The sequence below is a fragment of the Pyxicephalus adspersus genome, chromosome 7 (genome assembly GCF_032062135.1).
Source record: "Pyxicephalus adspersus chromosome 7, UCB_Pads_2.0, whole genome shotgun sequence".
NCBI lineage: Eukaryota > Metazoa > Chordata > Amphibia > Anura > Pyxicephalidae > Pyxicephalus > Pyxicephalus adspersus.
The window spans coordinates 13,738,208-13,758,807 of record NC_092864.1 but is presented as its reverse complement, the minus strand read 5'-3'; the positions used below and the strand labels follow the sequence as shown (position 1 = coordinate 13,758,807).

The 20,600-nt window shown below is 41.6% G+C and overlaps 3 protein-coding genes across 5 annotated transcripts in view; 2 read left to right on the top strand and 1 right to left on the bottom strand.

Moving 5' to 3' along the window:
* Nucleotides 1–406: 406 nt before the first annotated feature.
* Nucleotides 407–6,219, top strand: BRICD5 (BRICHOS domain containing 5). Its single transcript, XM_072417000.1, has 6 exons — nucleotides 407–451; nucleotides 2,200–2,340; nucleotides 3,950–4,099; nucleotides 4,407–4,514; nucleotides 5,148–5,301; nucleotides 5,680–6,219. Exons 1-6 carry the CDS (start codon nucleotides 407–409, stop codon nucleotides 5,769–5,771), a joined length of 690 nt encoding a protein of 229 aa, XP_072273101.1. The 3' UTR covers nucleotides 5,772–6,219.
* A 1,613-nt stretch (nucleotides 6,220–7,832) lies between these two features.
* Nucleotides 7,833–20,600, bottom strand: part of MLST8 (MTOR associated protein, LST8 homolog) — a 23,138-nt gene continuing 10,370 nt past the window's right edge. The window contains exons 1-9 of one of the 2 annotated variants that reach the window (XM_072417520.1): nucleotides 20,269–20,338; nucleotides 17,987–18,123; nucleotides 16,473–16,524; nucleotides 15,476–15,638; nucleotides 13,755–13,830; nucleotides 11,210–11,362; nucleotides 10,186–10,310; nucleotides 9,262–9,425; nucleotides 7,833–8,346 (exon numbers count right to left, since the gene is read on the bottom strand). In XM_072417520.1, the coding sequence (XP_072273621.1) occupies nucleotides 8,228–8,346; nucleotides 9,262–9,425; nucleotides 10,186–10,310; nucleotides 11,210–11,362; nucleotides 13,755–13,830; nucleotides 15,476–15,638; nucleotides 16,473–16,524; nucleotides 17,987–18,118 (984 nt within the window). In that variant the 5' untranslated portion in view covers nucleotides 18,119–18,123; nucleotides 20,269–20,338 and the 3' untranslated portion in view covers nucleotides 7,833–8,227. Of the gene's footprint in view, nucleotides 8,347–9,261; nucleotides 9,426–10,185; nucleotides 10,311–11,209; nucleotides 11,363–13,754; nucleotides 13,831–15,475; nucleotides 15,639–16,472; nucleotides 16,525–17,986; nucleotides 18,124–20,268; nucleotides 20,339–20,600 lie in introns of those variants that run through there. The other variant, XM_072417521.1, reaches the window with a different exon arrangement.
* HEXD (hexosaminidase D) overlaps nucleotides 20,423–20,600 on the top strand; it is a 42,997-nt gene continuing 42,819 nt past the window's right edge. Inside the window, exon 1 of one of the 2 annotated variants that reach the window (XM_072417514.1) lies at nucleotides 20,423–20,501. The gene's annotated coding sequence lies outside the window, so the exon portion shown is untranslated. The remainder of the gene's footprint in view (nucleotides 20,502–20,600) is intronic. The other variant, XM_072417518.1, reaches the window with a different exon arrangement.

The window sequence follows — 20,600 nt, the reverse complement described above, 5'->3', positions numbered from 1 at the left end:
AGTTTAGAAAAACACGGGTGGTGGTTAAATTTATCAAGGTTAGAAGGACACAGGTGGTGGATGGCATTGGGTAAACTAATCACGGTTAAAAGAACTTATGATGGATGGAGATGGAGAATGGTTTTGGTCAAAATGATCAAGTTTTGAAGAAAGCGGGTGGTGGATAGCATTGCCTATACTGACCAAGTTAAGAAGAAGAAAAATGAAGAACACAGATAGCTTTGGTTGAAAAAGTAAGTTTAAAAGAACACACAAGATGAGTATGGTTAGGTAAATTGACCAAATTTACCAGGTACCACTGGTGGTGGATAGTATTAGTACAATAACCATGTTTAGAAGTACACAGGTGCTGGATGCTATTGGTTAAAATGAACAAGTTAGAACTTAGATGGAAAATGGTATCAAAATGACCAGGTTTTTAAGGACACAGGTGGTAGATAGCCTTGGTTTGGTAAGTTGACCAAGTTTACCAAGATTTAGAAGAACACATTTAGTAGACCTCATACCTTAAACTGGTCATGTCTAGAAGAATAGCTTTAGGTTAAATTCACACGATTACAAGAACACAATCAATGATTTGGTTGCTTGAGTGTTGCCATCACCTTCTCAGTGTCAATTTCAGATATATAGTAACTTTTTAATACATTATAGGAACTCTTTTTTACATTACAATAGAAAGGCACTTGAACCATGAGAAGCACAAACAGTCACTTTTATATAAGAAGTAATAGTAAGCCATTCCTAAAAAAAAAAAAAAAAAAAAAAAAAAAAAAATATATGCATAAAAGTAAACTAATTTGAACCTAAAATCTGAGTTTTTTGGTTATATTTTAAAAACCTGAACATGGAAGGGTCTGTTTTTCACCAAGAAACCCATTAAATCCAGCATTATGTCACATGGCTAATTAGAATTGGAAATCAGGAAGTCTCTGATATCGGTTGGCAAAGGATCATTTACTAGTTAGTTACCTGCGGTACAAAGTCCTTGGAGGGAGTGAACTTATTGTAATGGTGTACAGAGCTCCATCTGCTGATGGGGTTACAATGAAGTGTAAAGAGTCAATGGCTGATTTAAAGGGCCTCTAAATAAAAATTTTACAATATTCACCTCTCATTCTCATGATTTGGTCAACAAATGTTTCATGTTAATGTTGTCACTGCTCCAGGAAGTGATTGCAAATCTTCCTAATACGATCTCAAACTGCCATTTTAACCCTACTCATTCTAGTGAGATCGGCATACATTTAGCTTCCTATAGGAATTATTAGGGCCGCATGCACATAACAAAGCAGCCATTCTTAGGAGAAAGGCTGTGCGGCTCCAGACACGGAAGATTACAGGATTGGAGCTAAAGATAAGCGTAGGACCAGGTGAGCAGAATTCACAGGGGTGGGGAAAATGTATTGAAAGGAACAAAGGTTGTCAATAAAGCTTCTTTTGCTGCAGCTGTTTATGGGGTCCCGTCAACAGTGTGGTTTGTGTAAACCACATAAACAGCTTTATATGAATAAAGCTATGTGAAATAAAAACAAAAAATAATGAAATCAAATGTTCAATTGCATTACCTGTAATATCAATATCCAATCATATTATAATATTTTTGTTACAGTGGTCCTTTACAGTGCAACTAATAGTTTATTTTAAACATTCTATACAAGTCCCAAATCCAGGTAAAATGTGATGCACAAACCTCAAGAAAAAGCTTCTTTTACGTTCCCTGACTGATCTAATTCCCTTTGCATCTCACATTTTCCCCCTTCCAGACACTGCAGCTAACAGTGGGAGGGTTTCAGTACCAGAGGCAGTGCTGTCAATCAAGAGAGCAGTGGGTGGGACTGGGTGTGGCCAGGTGCTGATTGACAAGCTACAGAAGAGAGAGAATTGTGATAGCCACGCCCCATGTACCATTCTCTCCTCCCCCTGCAGCACAAGCAGACAACCCCTACATAAGAGTGGCAACTCTGCTCTGAATTCCGCAGCAGTGCAGCATCATTGCCACCCCAGGAACCTGCATTAGGTGGCTGTCACTGGCAGGATATACAAGAGTAAACTGTATTTGCAGATGCATTTATAATTACCTTCTGCAGCACATAAATATTGTGTCCAATATCTTATAATTACATTTTTAGTAATAATATATTTATTTCTAGTCCAGTATATGTAATGAGGATGTGCTGATACTGGTCTGTTTCCTTCCAGCCCCCTTCAGAGAGAGGACCCCAAGAGAGATGGAAGGCCCCTACGAAGATATTTTGGGGGTTCCTGGCCGTGGCTTTACTCTTTTCTATAGTGGGGATCAGTGTGGTTGGTGTTCTGGGCTGGAAGGATAATAAAACAAAGGTAAGAGGGGAATCTTCCAGTCTGACAATAATTCATTGCCAAATCGAATGCTTGGTTGGTTTAAAAATGCAGAATGGCCATTTAATAAACCCCATTGGTTTTGCTTGTGAGATAGGGGAGTATTTAAAAATATTTGCCTGTCGACTGAGATTGGGACATTTTTTCAATCAATGATATATAGAATTTACTATTGTGACTGCTGTGCACTTTTGATATATGACCACCAGGGGGCAGAATAAGTATTGGTTTTATTGTTCATTGGAAGGGATCTGAATGCCTGTGCATGATATTATTATTATTAATATTATTATTATTAATTATTGTTGTGCCAACATATTACGCAGCACTGTACATTAAATAGAGGTTGCAAATGACTGATGAATACAGACAGTGACACAGGAGTCGCCCAAAGAGCTTACAATCTAATACAACCAAATTGATGGGTGAAGAATTTATAAATACAGCACTTACAGATCTGTGGCCAAAATTATTAATAAAAGCTAAAGCTGCATGTATAAAGCTGATTAATCAATGCCCAGATATCAGGGATGGTTTTAGGCTAAATGGGGAGCAAATTGCAGCATTCCAGCTCCCTGCTATGTGAATTGGAGAACGTGCAAAGCATTTTCTATTAGAGGACTATTTCTATTTGGGACAAAATCTGATATAATAAAACTTTGTTATTGGCACATATATAAAGGGCAGATAATAGATCATTGTTGGGTTTGCTGTTGTATCACGGTGAGGGTTTGTTTGTTGGAGTTGGGTACAGCGGAGGGGAGCAGGTACAGGCCGGGTGCCAGGAGACTCTCAGTAATCTTCTCCCATTACACTGAAGACTTCCTGTAATGAGGGGATGTGAATGAGAGAGTTCTCCGCAATGCCCTTTACCTGCTGATTTGTCAAGTGAAATGTGTTGGCACCATGTGCCAGTTATGTGCCAAGTCTCTCATTTACATGCCGCTGCCTCCAACCCAAATCCCTCCATGTTACCTACCTGCCCTGCCCCCTCCACCCCTCATAGACAATTCTGCATTCATAAATGTCCATTCATAGCTCTGTGCTGTACAGAAATATAGAAACACAATAATTATTGAAGATCTGTATTTATTATTACATCATTTTCCATATATATTTTATTGCAAGCAATGTACCTGCACATGGCTTCTGACCTGGTATCAGTCCCTATATTGCAGAGCTCAGGGAAGAAGAGGACTAAGCAGCACAAGGTGCCAGTCATGTTATAGGCATACTAATAGAAGAAGAAAGAAGTGAGAGAGAAATGAGCTGATTACCATGCTACTTCCCCACTTACTGTCTAGTTAAAGGCTAATATTGGGGCTATGACAGCCTGGGCTCAGAGGAAATGGGATGTATTTAATCCTGGCTGTCATTTAATTTAGAAGACTGAGGACACCTAGTGGCAGAAAATAATTACAAATATCAGAGATTTAACCCCTTCCCCACTGTATTTATAAAGCCAAAATAAGTGTGAAAGGGCTCAGATGTAGCAAGCAGTGGGCCCTGGTGCAGTGGCACACTTTGCACCTCGCTATGTCCATAACATTCACACAAGGTGAACTGTAACTGACATACACTTTATATTCAGCCTCTTTTACAGGTTGTCCGCCTGACCTACAAAAACTTGCAGGGTTCCCCGGTAAACCAATCCGCTGTTACTGACAGGAAGAGGAATACTGTCACCTATCGTGTCACCTCCAGGAACCAGACCTCCGTGGTCTTGTATGACAACAAGCATGTAAGTGCCAGGTTCTGCATGTCGGCCACATTAGTTTTCTATTTTCAGATTAAGAACGTTTTCAGCAACTACAGAAAATATTCACTGATCCTAAAATATTGCGCCCTCTATGGTGGGGCAAGAGGGGAAGGGAGGCTCCCCACCCCAGCATGGCAGCCAAACTTTATTTTGGGGTCATCTGGACATGAGATTTTCACCCCCCATTGTCTCTGGTGACAATACTTTCAGGTGACACTTTTATTACTGCGTGTCATATAATAACCAGTGAGCGTTGTGTTTTTGGAAATGATCACTTCTCACTCTGCAGGGTCTGGTGTGCTACAAGGCGGCTGGAGAGAAATCCTGCTTCCTGCGTCGTATGGAGATCCGAGACATGGAAAACATACAATCCTTCCTCAATACCTCTGTGCCTAAGGTGAGATAATATACCGTATAGTGAGAAATGCCAACACACAAGTACACAAAAATCCCGGGTAATCCTGCCAGAATTCACTAGCTCCTTACTTCCTCTAATGAGCTGACAACACTGTTACTGCTGAATCCCAATAGGTGTTGTCACCCTGCGTGAGATCTCCTCTGCTGGACTTCAGAACACACCTGCTTCCTGACACATGGCAAGGTGTACTGCAGTTCAGTAGGGGAAGATTCAAAAAGCGAACTGACTTAGGCCCCTGTTGGCTCCGAAGGGTCCGGGGCCTTCATACAGAAGAACACTTTGCACCCCCAATGTCTGCCCTGCTTCCTGGAGCCAGCAAAAAAACGTGGCTTCCTAGAAAGGGACTACCCTGTCCACTCCCCTATAGTGTATTCCTTCATCTGATTGGCCCACTGCTATTTTCAAAAGTTTTTATTACAATGGTCATGTGACTGACACAGAAAACTCAGGCAGCGGGAACAGGGAGTGGCACCCACATGTAGGCTTCAGTGGTATTGGCAGGACAGGTGTGTGGGTGGTACCAACCTGGAAAGTTACACTTTTGACTTCCTTTTTCTCATTTGCTTGTGTCAATAGCAATGCATGCTAAGTACAGTCTGTGTTCTATAGCAGGATGGGGTCCTTGCCCTACAAAACAACAGGACGCGCTACTACCGGGAATTCCTAGGAGTGCTTGCGGGTCGGAAGGTCAACCACGAGCTGGTAGGGGAGTCTGTGCAGCAGTTGTGTGATCAGCTCCCCATATACTGGGTAAAGAAGAGCGAGGGTAAGTGGGCATTACCTATCAAAGAAAAGAAGGGAGGAAATCCACCTAATGCAGCTTCCTTGGGTGGCAACAATGCTGCACTGCTCCTGAATTCAGAGCAGAGTTTCCACTCCTATGTAGCCATGAATATGAGAGGAGAGAATATGTCAGGGGGCGTGGCTATCAGCTTTGTCACGGCTCACAGGGCTGTAGCTTGTCAATCAGCAGTTGGCCACACCCACTGCTTTATAGATTGACAGCACTGCTTCTGTTACTGAAGCCCTCCCACTGTGAGCTGCAGTGTCTGAAAGGGAGAATGAGTGAGACACAAATGGAAGATTTTTTTTTGATTTATGATACAGAAATACATGTAAAGCTTTTCTTTCCTGATCTCCGCAGGCCCAACAAGACGTCTCATTTATCTCTGCATCGACATTTGTTTCCCCAACAACATCTGCGTGTCCGTCTGTTTTTATTACCTTCCTGACTAAGCTTGGCCCGATGGCACAGACACCACGCGGCTCTGCCCGGACGGTCCCCTTGAAGCAGATTTGCACATAGTCCGGCACTTCCATTTTTTTATCCTGTGCGTGTAAATGTTGTCACTTTTGTGCAGCTGGACTGTGCAGCGCTTTGCACAATCCCTACACCACAACCAGCCAGCAGTCGTACGTTTTTTGCACAATCCCCACACCACAACCAGCCAGCAGTTGTACGGTTCTTACTCATCCCCGGTCACAAAGGACTTCCGATCTCTGCAAATAATCAATGTAGATGATGACATTTATGAGATGGTTCAGTGCAGTCCTGACCTTCATTCTGTAGAAGCTGAAGATGGAAAAGTGTAGAAATGGGCGGAGCTGCATGGAAATGGGCAGGACTGGGCATGTCCTGTGTTGTTCAATAAAGTTTATTGAATGCATTTGTGCAGCAAATGGTAAAGAATTCGGTGTTTGTGTCATTGGAGTATCTACAGATCCAAAGCAATACAAACCTTATAAAAAAAGAACACATTTTAATGTAAACTCACAGTACCCCAACTCATGCAATGTTTCTATTTCCATACACAATTCAACAACCCAGTTGTCTGCCACAGCAATTGGAGTGGTTAACTTTGTGCAATTAAACAAATGTGCTTTGTAGTAGCTTGTGGTACCATTTAAAAACAGTGGTGTCACTGCCGTCGTCTCCTGTCAGCACTACAGCTCCTCCCTTCAGCCAAAGCATGTTTTGCTTATTGCAGGTTATAGGTCTAACTGTGCAGTTGGACCTCAGCAGAGAGATCACTGCTTCCACAAAGGATTCTTCTCTGCAGCAGGCCGACAGAGTCTTCTACTCAGGTTGTGTACACCCTTTGTTGTTATGATCCTGGAATGTGGACCCAATAATACCTTTTGGTCACATGGTCAAAGCTAATTTTTAGGAACTATTGAAGGACCACACACAGATTCATTGGTATCTCAGCTTGCACTTTTTCAGTGCTGGTCAAATGATTAAAGATTTATCATGACACAGATATAACAAACTGAAAAAAACAGAATATGGAACTCTGCTTTATGTGAATAATGACTGCACAATTTATAAAGGGTGACAGGAAGTTGTGGCGCTGAAGGAAATCCATCAACTTGTCTGTGGCCTATTTCCATAATAATGTAAAGAGAACCAGTCAGAAATGGGCATTGGTAGTGTTGTCACTCTTCAGTGGTAAATTGTTATAATGATGCAGGCAATTTTTTCATAGATTATTATTTACTTGTATTTTCTCCCTGTCAAAGCAGAGATATCAGAATATAAAGATTGTCCTATGCCCTGTATGAGCTCAGCGCTGACAAATGGCAACTTTGGCAGCCTTAACCTCAGGCAGGAGACCGGTCAGCCTCCATTGCCTTTTGCAGCCTGACGTATCTACTCTGACAGAGAGAGAATACAAGGGAATAACAAAGCACAAATAAATCTCTAAAAGGTATAACTGCACGAATATACCCATTGTTATCAGTCTTTCCCAGCCAGGGTTCTTAGGATTCATAAGGTTTCTCCAGGGGTTGCCACAAATATCAATGATCTTTTGGCTTATTCCAAGGTTGTATTATTCCCACTGACCACTAAGGAGAATCCTGTGCAATGATCTCAAGCTTAATTGGCCTCTTTTCTGGCAGACGGCCAGCGCAACGGGTTTCCTTCCCGGCAGACTGCTAGCGCAATGGGTTTCCTCCCTCCGCAGACCAGCAGCGCAACAGATTCCCTCCCTCCGCAGACCGCCAGCGCAACAAGTTCCCTCTGCCACTGACCACCAGGGTAACAAGTTATCTCTCCCACTGACCACCAGGAAAACAAGCTCCCTCCTCCACCGACCGCCAGGGTAACAAGTTCCCTCTGCTGCTAGCATAACAGGTTCCCTCTCCTGCTGACCACCAGCGTAATAAGTCCATTCTACCACTATCATCCTATCATCCAAGGGTCTCTCTTTGCTTTTTGTGTAAGGAAATACTTTTCTTTCTAGAGTACCACACTACCATTTTCATCATCCGTTATTTTTTATATGGTCATTAATATTATGTGATAATTTTCTTTATTATTACTTAAGAAAATCTGTAATACAGAGCAGCTTGGATTCCAGGTACACAAAATACGCCACTGTTCTCACCAAGGTGTAGATATATCAGTAGAGATCCAGAAGTTATTTCAAGGGTTCCCCTGTGTTAGAAGGCTGATCTATACATAACACATGTCCCTTTCCAGACAGGTACTCTTTATCTGATCAATCTGGTAGCCATGTAACAATCTCCAGATGATCCAACTGTACAGCCGGGTTCATCTTCCACAACTGACACATTGACATTATTCTCTAATTCAGAATTGAAGTCTCTGTCTTAGGCTGATGTCTGGTTCCCGTGGGGGGTAAATAAGGGCCAAACCTTGTATGGAGGCCTCGTGTAGTCAGAGCATATCAGCCCAGTACACTGTCATTGAATGCCAGGCAAACCACCGCTTTCTGGTGCCCGCTGTATTCTCTCTTGATCTCGCCAGTCTCTACGCACCACAGCCGAGCCAGGTTATCCGATGACGCTGCAGGAGGAAATAAGGTTTTTTAATTTTTTTTTCTACTTGACTACATTTACCAGCAAGTTCAATTAAAGCTGAACTCAAATATTAACAATCACAAGCAAGCAGGTTCCTTTCAGGCGATGTTTCTTCTGTAAAAAAACAAACTCAGCTGCTTGTTCACAATGTTCATTATAATGTACAATGAGCTAAACATGTGCATAGCCGCTGGAAATGAATGCACTCTTGTGCACATGTGCAAGGCTTATGTCATTCAAGATGGCTGAAGATCCTAAACCAGGAAGAGGACCAGGTGATGATGCCAGTGAAGAAGCCAGGAGAGGCGAGGATAGAAAAATAATGCTGAGGTTTGTTTTATTGCAGAAAAGATATTGACTGTCACAGCCTGTCTCTTCTACAATATAGAACCTGCCTGGTCCTATTTTTTTATGCTTAGGTTACGTTCAGCATTAAATAACGTTCTGCTTGAACACACAATAATTTGCAAAATTATGCACATGGCATAATGCAAATATCCTCCTACTACTTTGTCCATATGGTGATTGTACTGCACAAAAACAGCATTGTTACCCCTTTAGGAAGTATGAAATATGATTAAAAAACAGCGCCAAAAAAAAATAGCGCCAACACATTACACACGGCTGTCCATTAAACAGGGGTAGCAAACGACAGACAGATACAGACCGTGACACAGGAGGAGGAGAGGACCCTGCCCCGAAGAGCTTCAATCTAGGAGGTGGGGGAAGTAACACACAATAGGAGGAGAGAGAAATATGATATATCTACTGGTAGGAGCTACAGGTAATAAAGCTATGCTATAGGGTAAATACAAAAACAGCTGTATTGTTCATGGCACGTTGCCTTCTGCATGTATTATTTTTGTCCTCAGTTCCACTTTTAAATGTATTGTATCTGTACCTGTAACAATGTACTGGGAGTCCCCAGAAAAGGCGCAGTCCCACATCCAGCCTCTAGATGTCTCTCCGGGGTTATTACTCTTTATACTCAGCTCTGTCATCAGTGAGAAGTTGGAGGTCCTCCAGATCTTGCAGGTCTGATCAGCCGAACATGTGGCCAGGAGTCTGCAAAATAGATTAGTGTTAGTTGGTCACTCCTCTCTATGGTTGATATAATGGATGCAATGTGGAATCACTGATCAATAAACTATGAAGTGGGCAAATGGCTACAAAGAGAACAAGTCAATGCCTTTGCAGCTCCCATGTACAGTGCCTTTGCTACAGTTGAGAACCAATGCAAAGAAAGAAAAATGCACATTTTAAAAGAACATGAATTTTCAAGTGGACCTGAACTTAAAAAAATAATGTTTTTAAATACTACATGGGCCCTGTAGCTAGGCACTGTCTTAAGCTTCATAGCGGTATATATGCAGCATTAGCTTGCTATCACTCATTTGCTGCTCACTGTTCTCCTTGCTAGAGAGGAAGCTGCATCAGATGACCACAAATGTTAGTCTGCATCATTCATTCTTAATTATTCCCCTACCAGTCCTCACAGCGGCTGTTGTGACATGATGAAGCAAAGCCTCCCTCCATTAGGAGGGTCAGTTCCACAATTAGGTATAAAGCAGGACAAGGCATGGACAATCAATAACGGTCTACAGCTTTGCTGCATGGAGCCTACAGGCAATACTAGTAACTAAATGTTTGCCCTCCATTTGCCTTTTTCATATACAGATTCCACAGCACAGGTTCTCCTAACGTGTAAGAGTGTACAGAAAGGTTTAATGTGAATGTGTTTCTTTAAACATGCAACAGATAAGAAAGACCCTTCTGACTTTACAGATAGGAAAGGCCCTGTCTGCCTTTATATCTGCTGACTTACGTGGAGTCGGGGCTGAATTTACACCGTAGCGCACAACGTTTGTGGGCTGGGATTTTGGTTTTGGGGATGAGTTGCGTTAGGTCTTCGCCGAGGCCTCCTGTCAAGTTCCAAACAAAGCAGTTTCCCTGCAAGCAAAAGAAAGATGAACACCACACTTATATAACTCATGAGCGCCAAATGTATGGTAGGGCTTGAAATCTGAACCATTTGTGTTGCTCTGAAAACCACCAATCAGATTCAGTCCTGGGTTAGAAAATGATAGTTGGAGAAAATAAAACCCTAATTTATAAATCTGGGAAACAGACGCAAACTGCCAAGAGTTTCCAGGGGTACAGCGGTTAGGTTTGCTACCCAGTCCATATGAATACCAAGTATAACATGTGAAATGGTATGCGCTAAAAGCATGTAAAATTGTTGCAAGTCAATAAAGCAGACTCAAAACTCTCTCAGGGTGGGGTGGTGGGTGCCTTGTTGGACTTGCTTGTGAAGCCTCCAAAAACGGGAAGAAAATGGACAGGGAGACGGGGTGAGTGGTGAAAAAGATCTGGAGGACCAGGGCTGTGTGCTATGGATAATACTGCATCCTACAATATACATTACAGCAGCATGACACCTCCAACACTGGACTCAATTATAGCAGCAGGAGGCCAGCACTCTGTGTACTGTATAAGACAGGACAAATAGGGCCCATGTAATGCCAGGATAGACACACACTTGCTAGGAAGTGAAAAAGAGTGTAAACCACTGCTTTAGAAACTTTGAACATTAGGAAAATCAACTCAGCTTTTCCTGAGAAACAAACATTTCCTCCTCCCCTGTAAATCCCATTGTAAAGATTTTGGCAGACTTCAATCTGGACTTCTGCCTTCTGACAGAACTCACGCATTGATTGTGCTCACTTCCTAATAAAAAAGACTGACAATGGTTTTAGGCTTTCCCTATTCTACCCAATACATAAACAGTTTTATCTTTATATATTCTCTAATGGTAGTTTCAGTTTAATGCACCCTTAGCAGAGACTCACTGAGCTGTTGACGGCAGCCATGTAACTGGCATCTGGGTCGATGTGGACGGAGTTTACAGATACATCGGCTTCAGGAATCAGCTGCTCATTCTGGTCGGTTTTTAGATCCCAGATGTGGATGGCACCGCTCTGGTCTCCAACAATGAGTTCAGCCTGAGGAGGGACAGTAAATACAAAATGACACAACTACTTTAATTATGATTAGGCTAATACTTATAAATCAACATTTACCAAATAGGGAGAAATCATAGTTTTCACATACATAAATATATATAGTACTACATATAATAAAACTACAGTGTTCTTCCTGGCCCCTTTGAGCTGGGTGCACTAACCCACATTTTTCAGCAAGTATTCTACTGAGAAAAAAAGAAAAGACTACAACAATGCACTTAATATTGCAGAAAAGAAGTGATATCAAGATGGTCAAAGATCCTCAACCAGGAATATGCTGAAAATTAGCTTAGCTTAGTTTAGTTTTGCTTTAGGTATCCATATAGATCATTTCTCTAAAAGCTGGCTGATCCTCAGACTTCAGCGCAAATAGCAAAAAAAGTTCCAGGAAGCCATCAACAGGTAATACACTCTTCTGTTCATATACAAAGAAGCATTGTACACCATGAAATATGTCACATAACAAAGTATCATTGTGTCTGCAGGTTTATCCAATGTGTTATTCCTAGCCACAATCAGGTGGCCGACCTATCAGGGTGTAATAAACATTGTGTGCAGAGAACTTTTACATTTAGTGCACAGGGCTACTAATAAAAATTAAAATAACCAAATTGCAAAAGTGTTTTTAAAACTGAATCTAATATTAGTAATTTTCTAATACTGTTTTCAACTTTCTTTGTCCAGTGCTGTCAATCTCTTTCAGCATCTTTATCAGTATTCTCCCCGGCCCCTTTTAGCTGGGCGCACCACCCGGAACTTCAGTAACCACCTGGTTGTTATTGGGTACTAACTGTTGGGTCACAATACAGGGGCTGCCCCCCGCCTACCATTTCATCCCATCCAGCTTAAAAAAAGTTCTGGGTTGAACACTGTACATACACTTCAGAGTCAGCTGAATAGCACTGCTCAGGGTTGGTTTTGTGATGACAAGTGAAAATGGAAGGCTATGCCTCTGCAATGTGCAAGCATATCTGACTGTAGTCATTACACCAGACGCACATGTCACAGGGAGACAACACAGAAGAAGTCTAAAAAATTTTTTGTCACCTTGTAGCAGGAAGTGTGGGAGCACCATGTATTATTTCAATGAAAGCTGAAGTTTTAAAAAGACTAAAAACTTTTCAAATTGCAATAACATGTTGGGAAGATTTTTATCACTTGTTTTACTTTAACTGTCTGATAATTACAGCCCCTGCATAGATTGACCAATAAGTCTCTATTCCATGTAAAGTGACTACGGGGGGCACAGTGGATTAAATGGCTCATACTTTGCCTTGCAATGATGGAGGCTTGCACGCTATTCCCAATTGTTCCCCCATTTCTGTGGGTTTCACTCAAAAATCCTAATTCCCCTTACAGCTCAAAAACAGGGAGTTTGGTTAATTGGCTCTCTCAGAAACTCTCTTTGGTATTCGTGGAAAATAGGCAGCAAAACCACAGGGCAGTGTTGGCTGCTGGGCATGATGTGATAATAATAAAAAGGAAAAAAAATTCAACACATTGCAAAAAAATGTATAAATTCATAAAAAATGCAGCAAATAAAGGAAAAAACCCAATGAAAGCTCATCAAAAACACATCAGTGCATGATAACATGGTGATGGAATGTGCATTTTCCCTTACTGGCAATGTTACTCACTCATCTGACATGTGAATTTGATTTATAGGGCCTGATTTATTAAAGTGTTGGAGAGGATACACTTTCATTAGTGAAGCTGGGTGAACCAGCAAACCTGGAATGGATTTTTTCAAAAGTCATTTGCTATTTGTTAGCAAATATTTTCAACCCTGGACCATATCCATTCCAGGTTTGCTGGATCACCCAACTTCACTGATAAAAGTGTATCCCACCTAGCCTTGGAGTCATTTCCTTTTCATTTGGAGCTGAATAATGTAGGGAGTTATGTTTGAATATTTTTACATTATTCAGAGATCCAGTCCCCTACCCCCATCATCATTTTAGTTCTCCATGGGTGATGGAAACCCTAACATATCCTAAAGTAAGCTGCAACTCCAAAACTAATACTACCCCAAGTCATGAAGAAACATGATCTGGCATGTTTCCACCAGTCAATTATTTACCTAGTAAGGGAAGTCATCCTTGGCCAACTGCTCTCAGGGGAGCAAATATTTGTGGAAGGTTTATTAATCTGAGTAATTTTGTCTCCCCATGCAGATAAAGGTGAGGCTTAGATAAAGGTGGGGCTTGGAGCCTCAGCCTAAAAGAAGTGAAAGTAACCAGTAATCTGATAATCCTGCATTTATTTACTTATATAAACTTTGCTTAATATTGGCTCACCTGATAAATACACCCTCCTGACCAATTCCCTGCACACCCCTGAATGGCATTGTGCTAGACAAAGACATTGGTACCTGATTAGGATGGAGAAAGACGCAGTTGATTGGAGCGTTCACCTGAAAAATTCTCTGACACTGAAGGTTGCGAGACCTGAAAAACAGCAATAACAGCACATGTAATTGGAAAATGGCTGCATCATAATTTCTGGTTTAAGGTACACAGAAAAAAAATCAAACAAAGTAACATCTCATAGGAGACTGTACCGTTCAATACAAAAGAAATACAAAAGAGACCTCCGAGAAACTTATTTGACAATGTGCAGAGTGGTGTAACTTGTAAAAAGCAATCATATTTAAAGTGGACCTATCATTCATTTGATACAGGTAAGACACCTACCTAATGGTTAGCAAAACAAGTACCTACAATTTCCACTCTTCTTGTAAATGTCTGCAATGCAAGCCTTTAGCCATTAAAAAGTTCTGGTAGAGAGCATATACCTGTAGCCCATTCTAATTCTAGATTCACTTTGCAACAAACGTTTTGACCTTCCCAAGTTATGGATTAAGCTTTTACCCACACTTGTGGAGCACGTGGCTGTGTTTTAAAGAAGATGGCTGCATTCCAGAACTCTAGCTAGTTCTAGCTGCAAGCACTTACCCAAATCTAGCTAACCCTAGAGGTAAATGCTAACATCCACTGAGGACAGTTTTCTCATTCTTTTGATGCCAAATACTTACTAATAGGGTTAGGTAAGCACATGCAGAAAAAGCTAGCAAGGGTTAAAACATGTGGCCAACCAAACTGAAATGCAACCAAATGCCATGGGGTTGGTAGATGCCAAGCTCTGCGCCTGTACCCAAGCTCCAGCTATCTACAGTTCTCTGTACAATGTAGGCACATGAACTGACCACTGAAGCCTTCTTATGGCATATCACACTAAGTGAGCAGAGATTAGCCAGAAGAACGTAAAATCCCTTAAAATGCAGCCCACCCTTCAACTATCTTTTAACTACTTTAGGAGAGACTTTCCACAAGATTTTAGAAAATCTGTTGGATTTTAGAAAATTTGTTTGTGCCCATTTAGCCAAATGCCATTTGTGAAGTCAAGCACTGCTGTTGGATAAGAGCTGACTCTGAGTTTATCCTAAAGGTGTTCGGTAATGGTGTTCATGAATTGAGGTGAGATATCTGTACAAGCTACTAAAGTTCCTCTACATCTAACTGGAGCTAACTTTATACACAGGGGCTGGAAAAAGAAAAGGGCCTTCTCCAAACTGTTGACATAGGACTGAATGCATAATTAAAGTGTCCTTGTATGCTATTGCTTTATAATCATCAGATGTCAAAACTTTGGATGGATGCCCACATACAATGGGTCATTTTTTGTAGGTGTAATGGTCAGGATGCCAGCATGTTTGATCATATAGTGTATTAAAATTTAACTGTATTCTAATGCTACTATAAATAGTTATATAAATCTCACAGGTAGCCGAGTGGTTATATCTGGTCTGACCCACAAACAAATAGACGGTTCCTTGTAAACTTCTGACCACATGAGCAGCTGCTGATTTTTTGACTAGTCTGCTCAGATGTGACCTGATCCAAAACAGAAAATGAGATTGGTAAATAGATCATCGGCTTTTATATGTCGCATTCAAGCTAAACCTCCTACTGTTAGCACCTGCTTAGACTGCCTATATTTGTAAGTTTTAGCCATCATTGTACAACCAGCCACATGACACTAAAAAAAAGTTCATTCTTAGGCCTGGCAGTATACGGCCTATAATTTTAGTACCTCAGGTCCCAGATCCTGGCCATACAATCTTCTCCTCCCGTGTACATCCAGCGTCCATCCTCATGGAAACCCACCGATGTGATGTTTTTGCTCACTCCATCATAGTTGATAACTGGGTTGGGGTTGTTGGAGTTGAGATCGTACATGCGGATGTGCTGATAACCTATGTTGGGAAAAGAAATAATTGAATGAGATATTTTTTAGATGTCGATGAGTGATTAATATTATTACACAGTATTTTTATAGCTCCAAAACAAGTACAAAGTCCATAGTCATGTCACTAACTGTCCCTCAAAGGAGCTCACAATCTTATGTCCTACCATAGTCAAATGTCATTACTACAGTATAAGGTCAACTTTAGAAGGAAGCCAATAACCTAACTGCATGTTTTTGGAATGTGGGTGGAAAGCGGAGTACCCGGAGGAAACCCACACAAACACAGGGAGAACCTGCAAACTCTATGCAGATAGTGTCCTGGATGAAATTCGAACCTGGGACCTAACACTGCAAATTCTAACCTCTAAACCACCATGCTGCCCGTGTGATGACTACAAGTGTTATTATAGATAAAAAAATTATTTTATTTTGTTATTGGGATCTTCAAATATGGCACATAAAGTCTGCTGTATATATGTGTCTTTTTCTCCCCTGGTAAAAGTGTAAAAAAAAAATTAACTGTACAGAAAAAAAATATTAGAGATAATACTCTCCCTTCTGTGGCTTATGCTGCAGCAATGTCATCCTCTGTTTAACGACCTCTGGGGAATAAAAAGTAAAATCTCGCTGAGATGACCCTCCCAGGGCTGTACTGTAGGGTCTTATCATGAGATTTAGAGTCCTCACATTGGAGGAAGACAACATTTCCCCTGAACTACGAAAGCCAGAGCCACTTTTATGCAACTTCCCAGCAAGAGGAATAGGGATTTTTTTTTTTATCATTTTAGCAATCAAAAACAGAATATTAGCCAAGGAGAGTAGGAAGAGGGGAAGAGGTTACCTGCAGCTGCTATCATGCTCCTGTCTGGGGTTACCTCCAGAGAATTCACCTGCTAGGACTTTGAGTTAGGGAGGATACTAAAGTGGTTACAATGGTTAGGATAGACAAATCCAACTTAATATGTCATTTGACTCATTAGCTACCTCAATGAAGACAAAGAATTAGAGTTCTGGGGTCCTCAAATACAGCCAATACAGACAGACAAGAGGATAAACTACTTCTTCTCACAGAGGGGAGCTGTTAGTAATTTTTACCACTTGGCTGGGATTTTGCAATGTCCAAGAGTTGGTGGAGAGCTTTTCTATTCAATAGAGAGGGGAGGGGGTAAGATGAGAGTGGCATGCCTCTGCACAATCCTCCATGGGAGTAACCTGGTGATTTAGCAACCGCTGCATGTGATGTAGGTGCTCTGTACCCACTGCTGGCTCTTTAACAACTTTAGTATACAAAAAGCCAGAACTAGAAAAAAAATGGCAGCCTAAATAAAATTGTCACAGCCACCAATCAGAATCATTTGTACCTTAAAAGTATAACTGTGGTTGGTGTATTAGGAGTTTTTCTTTCAGCCCACTAACACATGCACTTGCAATACAATGTGGCTGCCAGTGCAACTCGACCCTAGCTAATCCCAGGGGTAAGAAGTGCTCTGCTCTCATTCAAGGGTAAGCGGTTACCCATTGGAATACCCAGGGCTGAGTAAGAACATAAGTGCTAGCTAGAATTAAGGCATCTGGTCAGCCTCACTGTAAATCCATACACACACACATCAGATGATTGTCGCCTGAGAGGAACAGTTGTGCAAAAATCTGATATGTGTACAGTTATTAATCTGCCATGACAAATTACTGTTTGCTTGTCCTCCCTCCTCTCTCCATAGAACAGAATGGTGCTGTTTGTACAGTGCTCAATCATTCATCTGTCACTGGAAATGACCAGGAGAGATCATTTCCTCTGATGTCTGTACAGTGCTTAGGTCAACTGTGTCTCAGTGCAAAGCAAATACTTAGCGCCCATTTAAACCATTAGCATTGCAGGATGTTAAACGCATGCATTATGCACCACCATACAGACAAAAATTAAATAACTCAATTTTTTGAAAGCAGCAACCACAGAGCATGGGATATGTGTTGTGGTGCCCTGCAGTGCAGGTGTGTTTTATGCTGCTATATAGTGCATTGAGTGCTATGTAAAATGCATACCTCTGGCTTTGAATAATAAAGCTCTCCAAGTTTGAGGAAAATAGACTATCATGGCAGAACCTGGGGATCCAGCAAACTGTAATAGATTTCTAAAAATAATTTGCTATTAGTTGGCAAATGTTTTTAATCCTGAACCAGATTCATTCCAGGTTGGCTGGATCACCCAGGTTCTCCCATGATAGTCTACCATCTTCAGTCTGGGAGACCTTTAATAAATCAGTGTATTTTTTCATGTGTGTTGTTATCGCAATGTACAAAGGTGACTTTTCTATTTATCTCACACTCTCTGTACAATCATATCACCGGAAAGGATACAGAGTCTTGATGCTGGACCGTTCGGGTACAAATACCACTGTGGGCTTGCCAAAATCGTACAGTGTGGTCATATCCGGCTGTGGCAAGGATGACAGGGTCACTGCCCACCGTGCCTTGAGAGGAGTTCATCATGATTCCTATAGAGGAGCAAGTGAAAAAAAAAAGTTTTCAATGAAATAATCAAATATTTATTTATGGACTAGGTCACCATTGGGGGTGTTTCACCTCAATTATTCCCAGTGGGGACACATACTGCCAAAAGACATGGAGGGATAGAATCTCTGTCTTTCCTGCCCTTGTTTTTCTGTTACGGTGACAACAGATCCATTTATCTGCTGCCCTACTATCCCAGGGACAGGAAGCCAGCTGACATTTCTCCAGCAGCTGTGAAAACCTTATAGAGCAGTGATTCCCAGCCAGGGTTCCTACAGAGGTTTCTGGGGGTTCCTTAAGTAATGAACAGTTTTTACCTCTCAGGTCAGTTTAAGTGACACCAATGATGTCTTTGTCTATCTATAAGGGTGACATTCTTCCCAATGGCCACCAATGTAAGAGGAATTCTTCCTACTGACCATCATCAAGTACTGTGAGCTGTGGATATAGGAAGGGTTCCCCGAAGACCTAAATGTTATTTTAAGGGCTCCCAAAGGCTAGTAGGTCAGCCTTCCCACCGCTCCTCTTCTGCTGCCTCTCTATGTAGTTCTCTTCATTGGCTTCTACTTCACCTTAGAATCAAATTCAAGCTCCTGTGCTTTGCCTTCAAATACCTCCACAGTTCTTGTACCACTTACCTTTCTGACCTGATAGTAAAATACTCCCCTAGCCGCTCTCTTCACTCCTCCAATGACCTACTAAGGACTTCCTCACTCATAACCTCATCACACGCACGGCTCAAAGACTTTTCTAGAGCTGCCCCAACTCTTTGGAATGGTCTTCCCAGTCCTATTTGGCTTGCTTCTACTTTCTGCTCATATAAAAGAGCACTCAAAACCCAATGCTTCACCTTCAACTACTCGTCTTTTTCTGTCTCTTAGCCCAACTAGCAGTATACACTCGGGGTAGCTTTTAACAAAAAAAATACCCACTTACCTTACTCCATTGTTGTCCCCCGTCGTCCTACTAGTCCCCACAGGTCCTGGGGACACGTCCTGCTTCTCCGATCTCCAGCCGGCGAATGCAGCGACGATCTCCGGGGTTTCCTGGTGACCGGGAGGATAGGAGGGAAACTCAAATAATTTTGTATTGGATTCAATACAAAATAGCTGTATTGAGTCCAATAGAAAGAAATATTCATATAATATATAAATAATTATATTATATACATATTATACATGCTACTGTACACTTACATTACATGTTTAAATATTTTTTTTTTCAACAGATTTTTGTGTTTTGTAATTTAAAGTTTATTATTAAATTTGTTAAATAGCGGTGAGTTATGCCTAAGAATTACAGCCTACAATAAAAAATAAATTTCTATGCAAAAAATTGTACCGCTTTTTGCATGGAAATGTGAATGGAATTAGGCTGCTAGGGAGGTTAAACCATCATTACTTCCCACCATTCCACATCTCAACTCCTATTGTGTGTTAATTCCCCCACCTCCTAGATTGTAAGCTCTTCTGGGCAGGGTCCTCTCCTCTTACTGTGTCACTGTTTGTACCTGTCTGCCATTTGCAAACTCTATTTAATGTACAGCGCTGCGTAATATGTTAGAACTAATAAAAATCAAGTTTAATAATAATATTAGTATAGAAGTAGAAGTGTCAGTTCGTGCCCCTTCCACCACTGAGAGGATACCAGCTACTCCTGAGTATACGGCAGCATGTGACTCTCCTGTATTTCCTATGATGCACTGCCGGGGAGATAAACAGCCAATCAGCATGAGGAGTCTGCAGCCCTGTGTAAGCCCCGTCCATCACACAGAGCTTCCCCTCTTCACCCGAATAGGGGCTCTCAATGCCAGGTAAGTGGAGGACATGGAAGTACAGTAAAGCACATTTAAATATAACTGGACTATATTTAGGTTGCTGGATACGTTTGTATATTTTCTTGTTTTCATTCTGTGCAGCATCTCAGTCCTGCTTGCAGCCACTGCACTACACTTCACAGGGTGACAACAATAAACAATTCCTTTGCAGTGGTCACCAATGTGTGACATTGCAACAGCACAAATGGGTCACAGAGCACCACAAGGCCCAGCATGTCATGAGGGGTTACCCCAGTATTTTGGGGAGGCCTAACCCACCCCCTGACTACTTCCTTCCCCTTCTTCACCTCACCTCTGCCCAGGGCTGTTTTCCTCTCCTGCAGCTGACTTTACTCGGCGCTTACACTGACGTCACAATTCTGTGTCTGTCAGAATCCCTCAGTCACTAGAGCACAAACATTCCCTCCTAAAGGCCGCCATTTTGTTGTAGTCAGTCCCCCCTCCCCACCTGATGTAATACTGCAGTGTTCAACAAGATGGCCGCCATCTAGCAATCAAGACGTTGCTGCGATGCTGCACAGAAATGTGAGAATACAAAACAATGGGGAGATGATGGATGGGGGGTGAGGGGCTATAAAGGTGGAAAATGCAGCAGATTAGTGTAGATTCTGTAAAATATTGCTG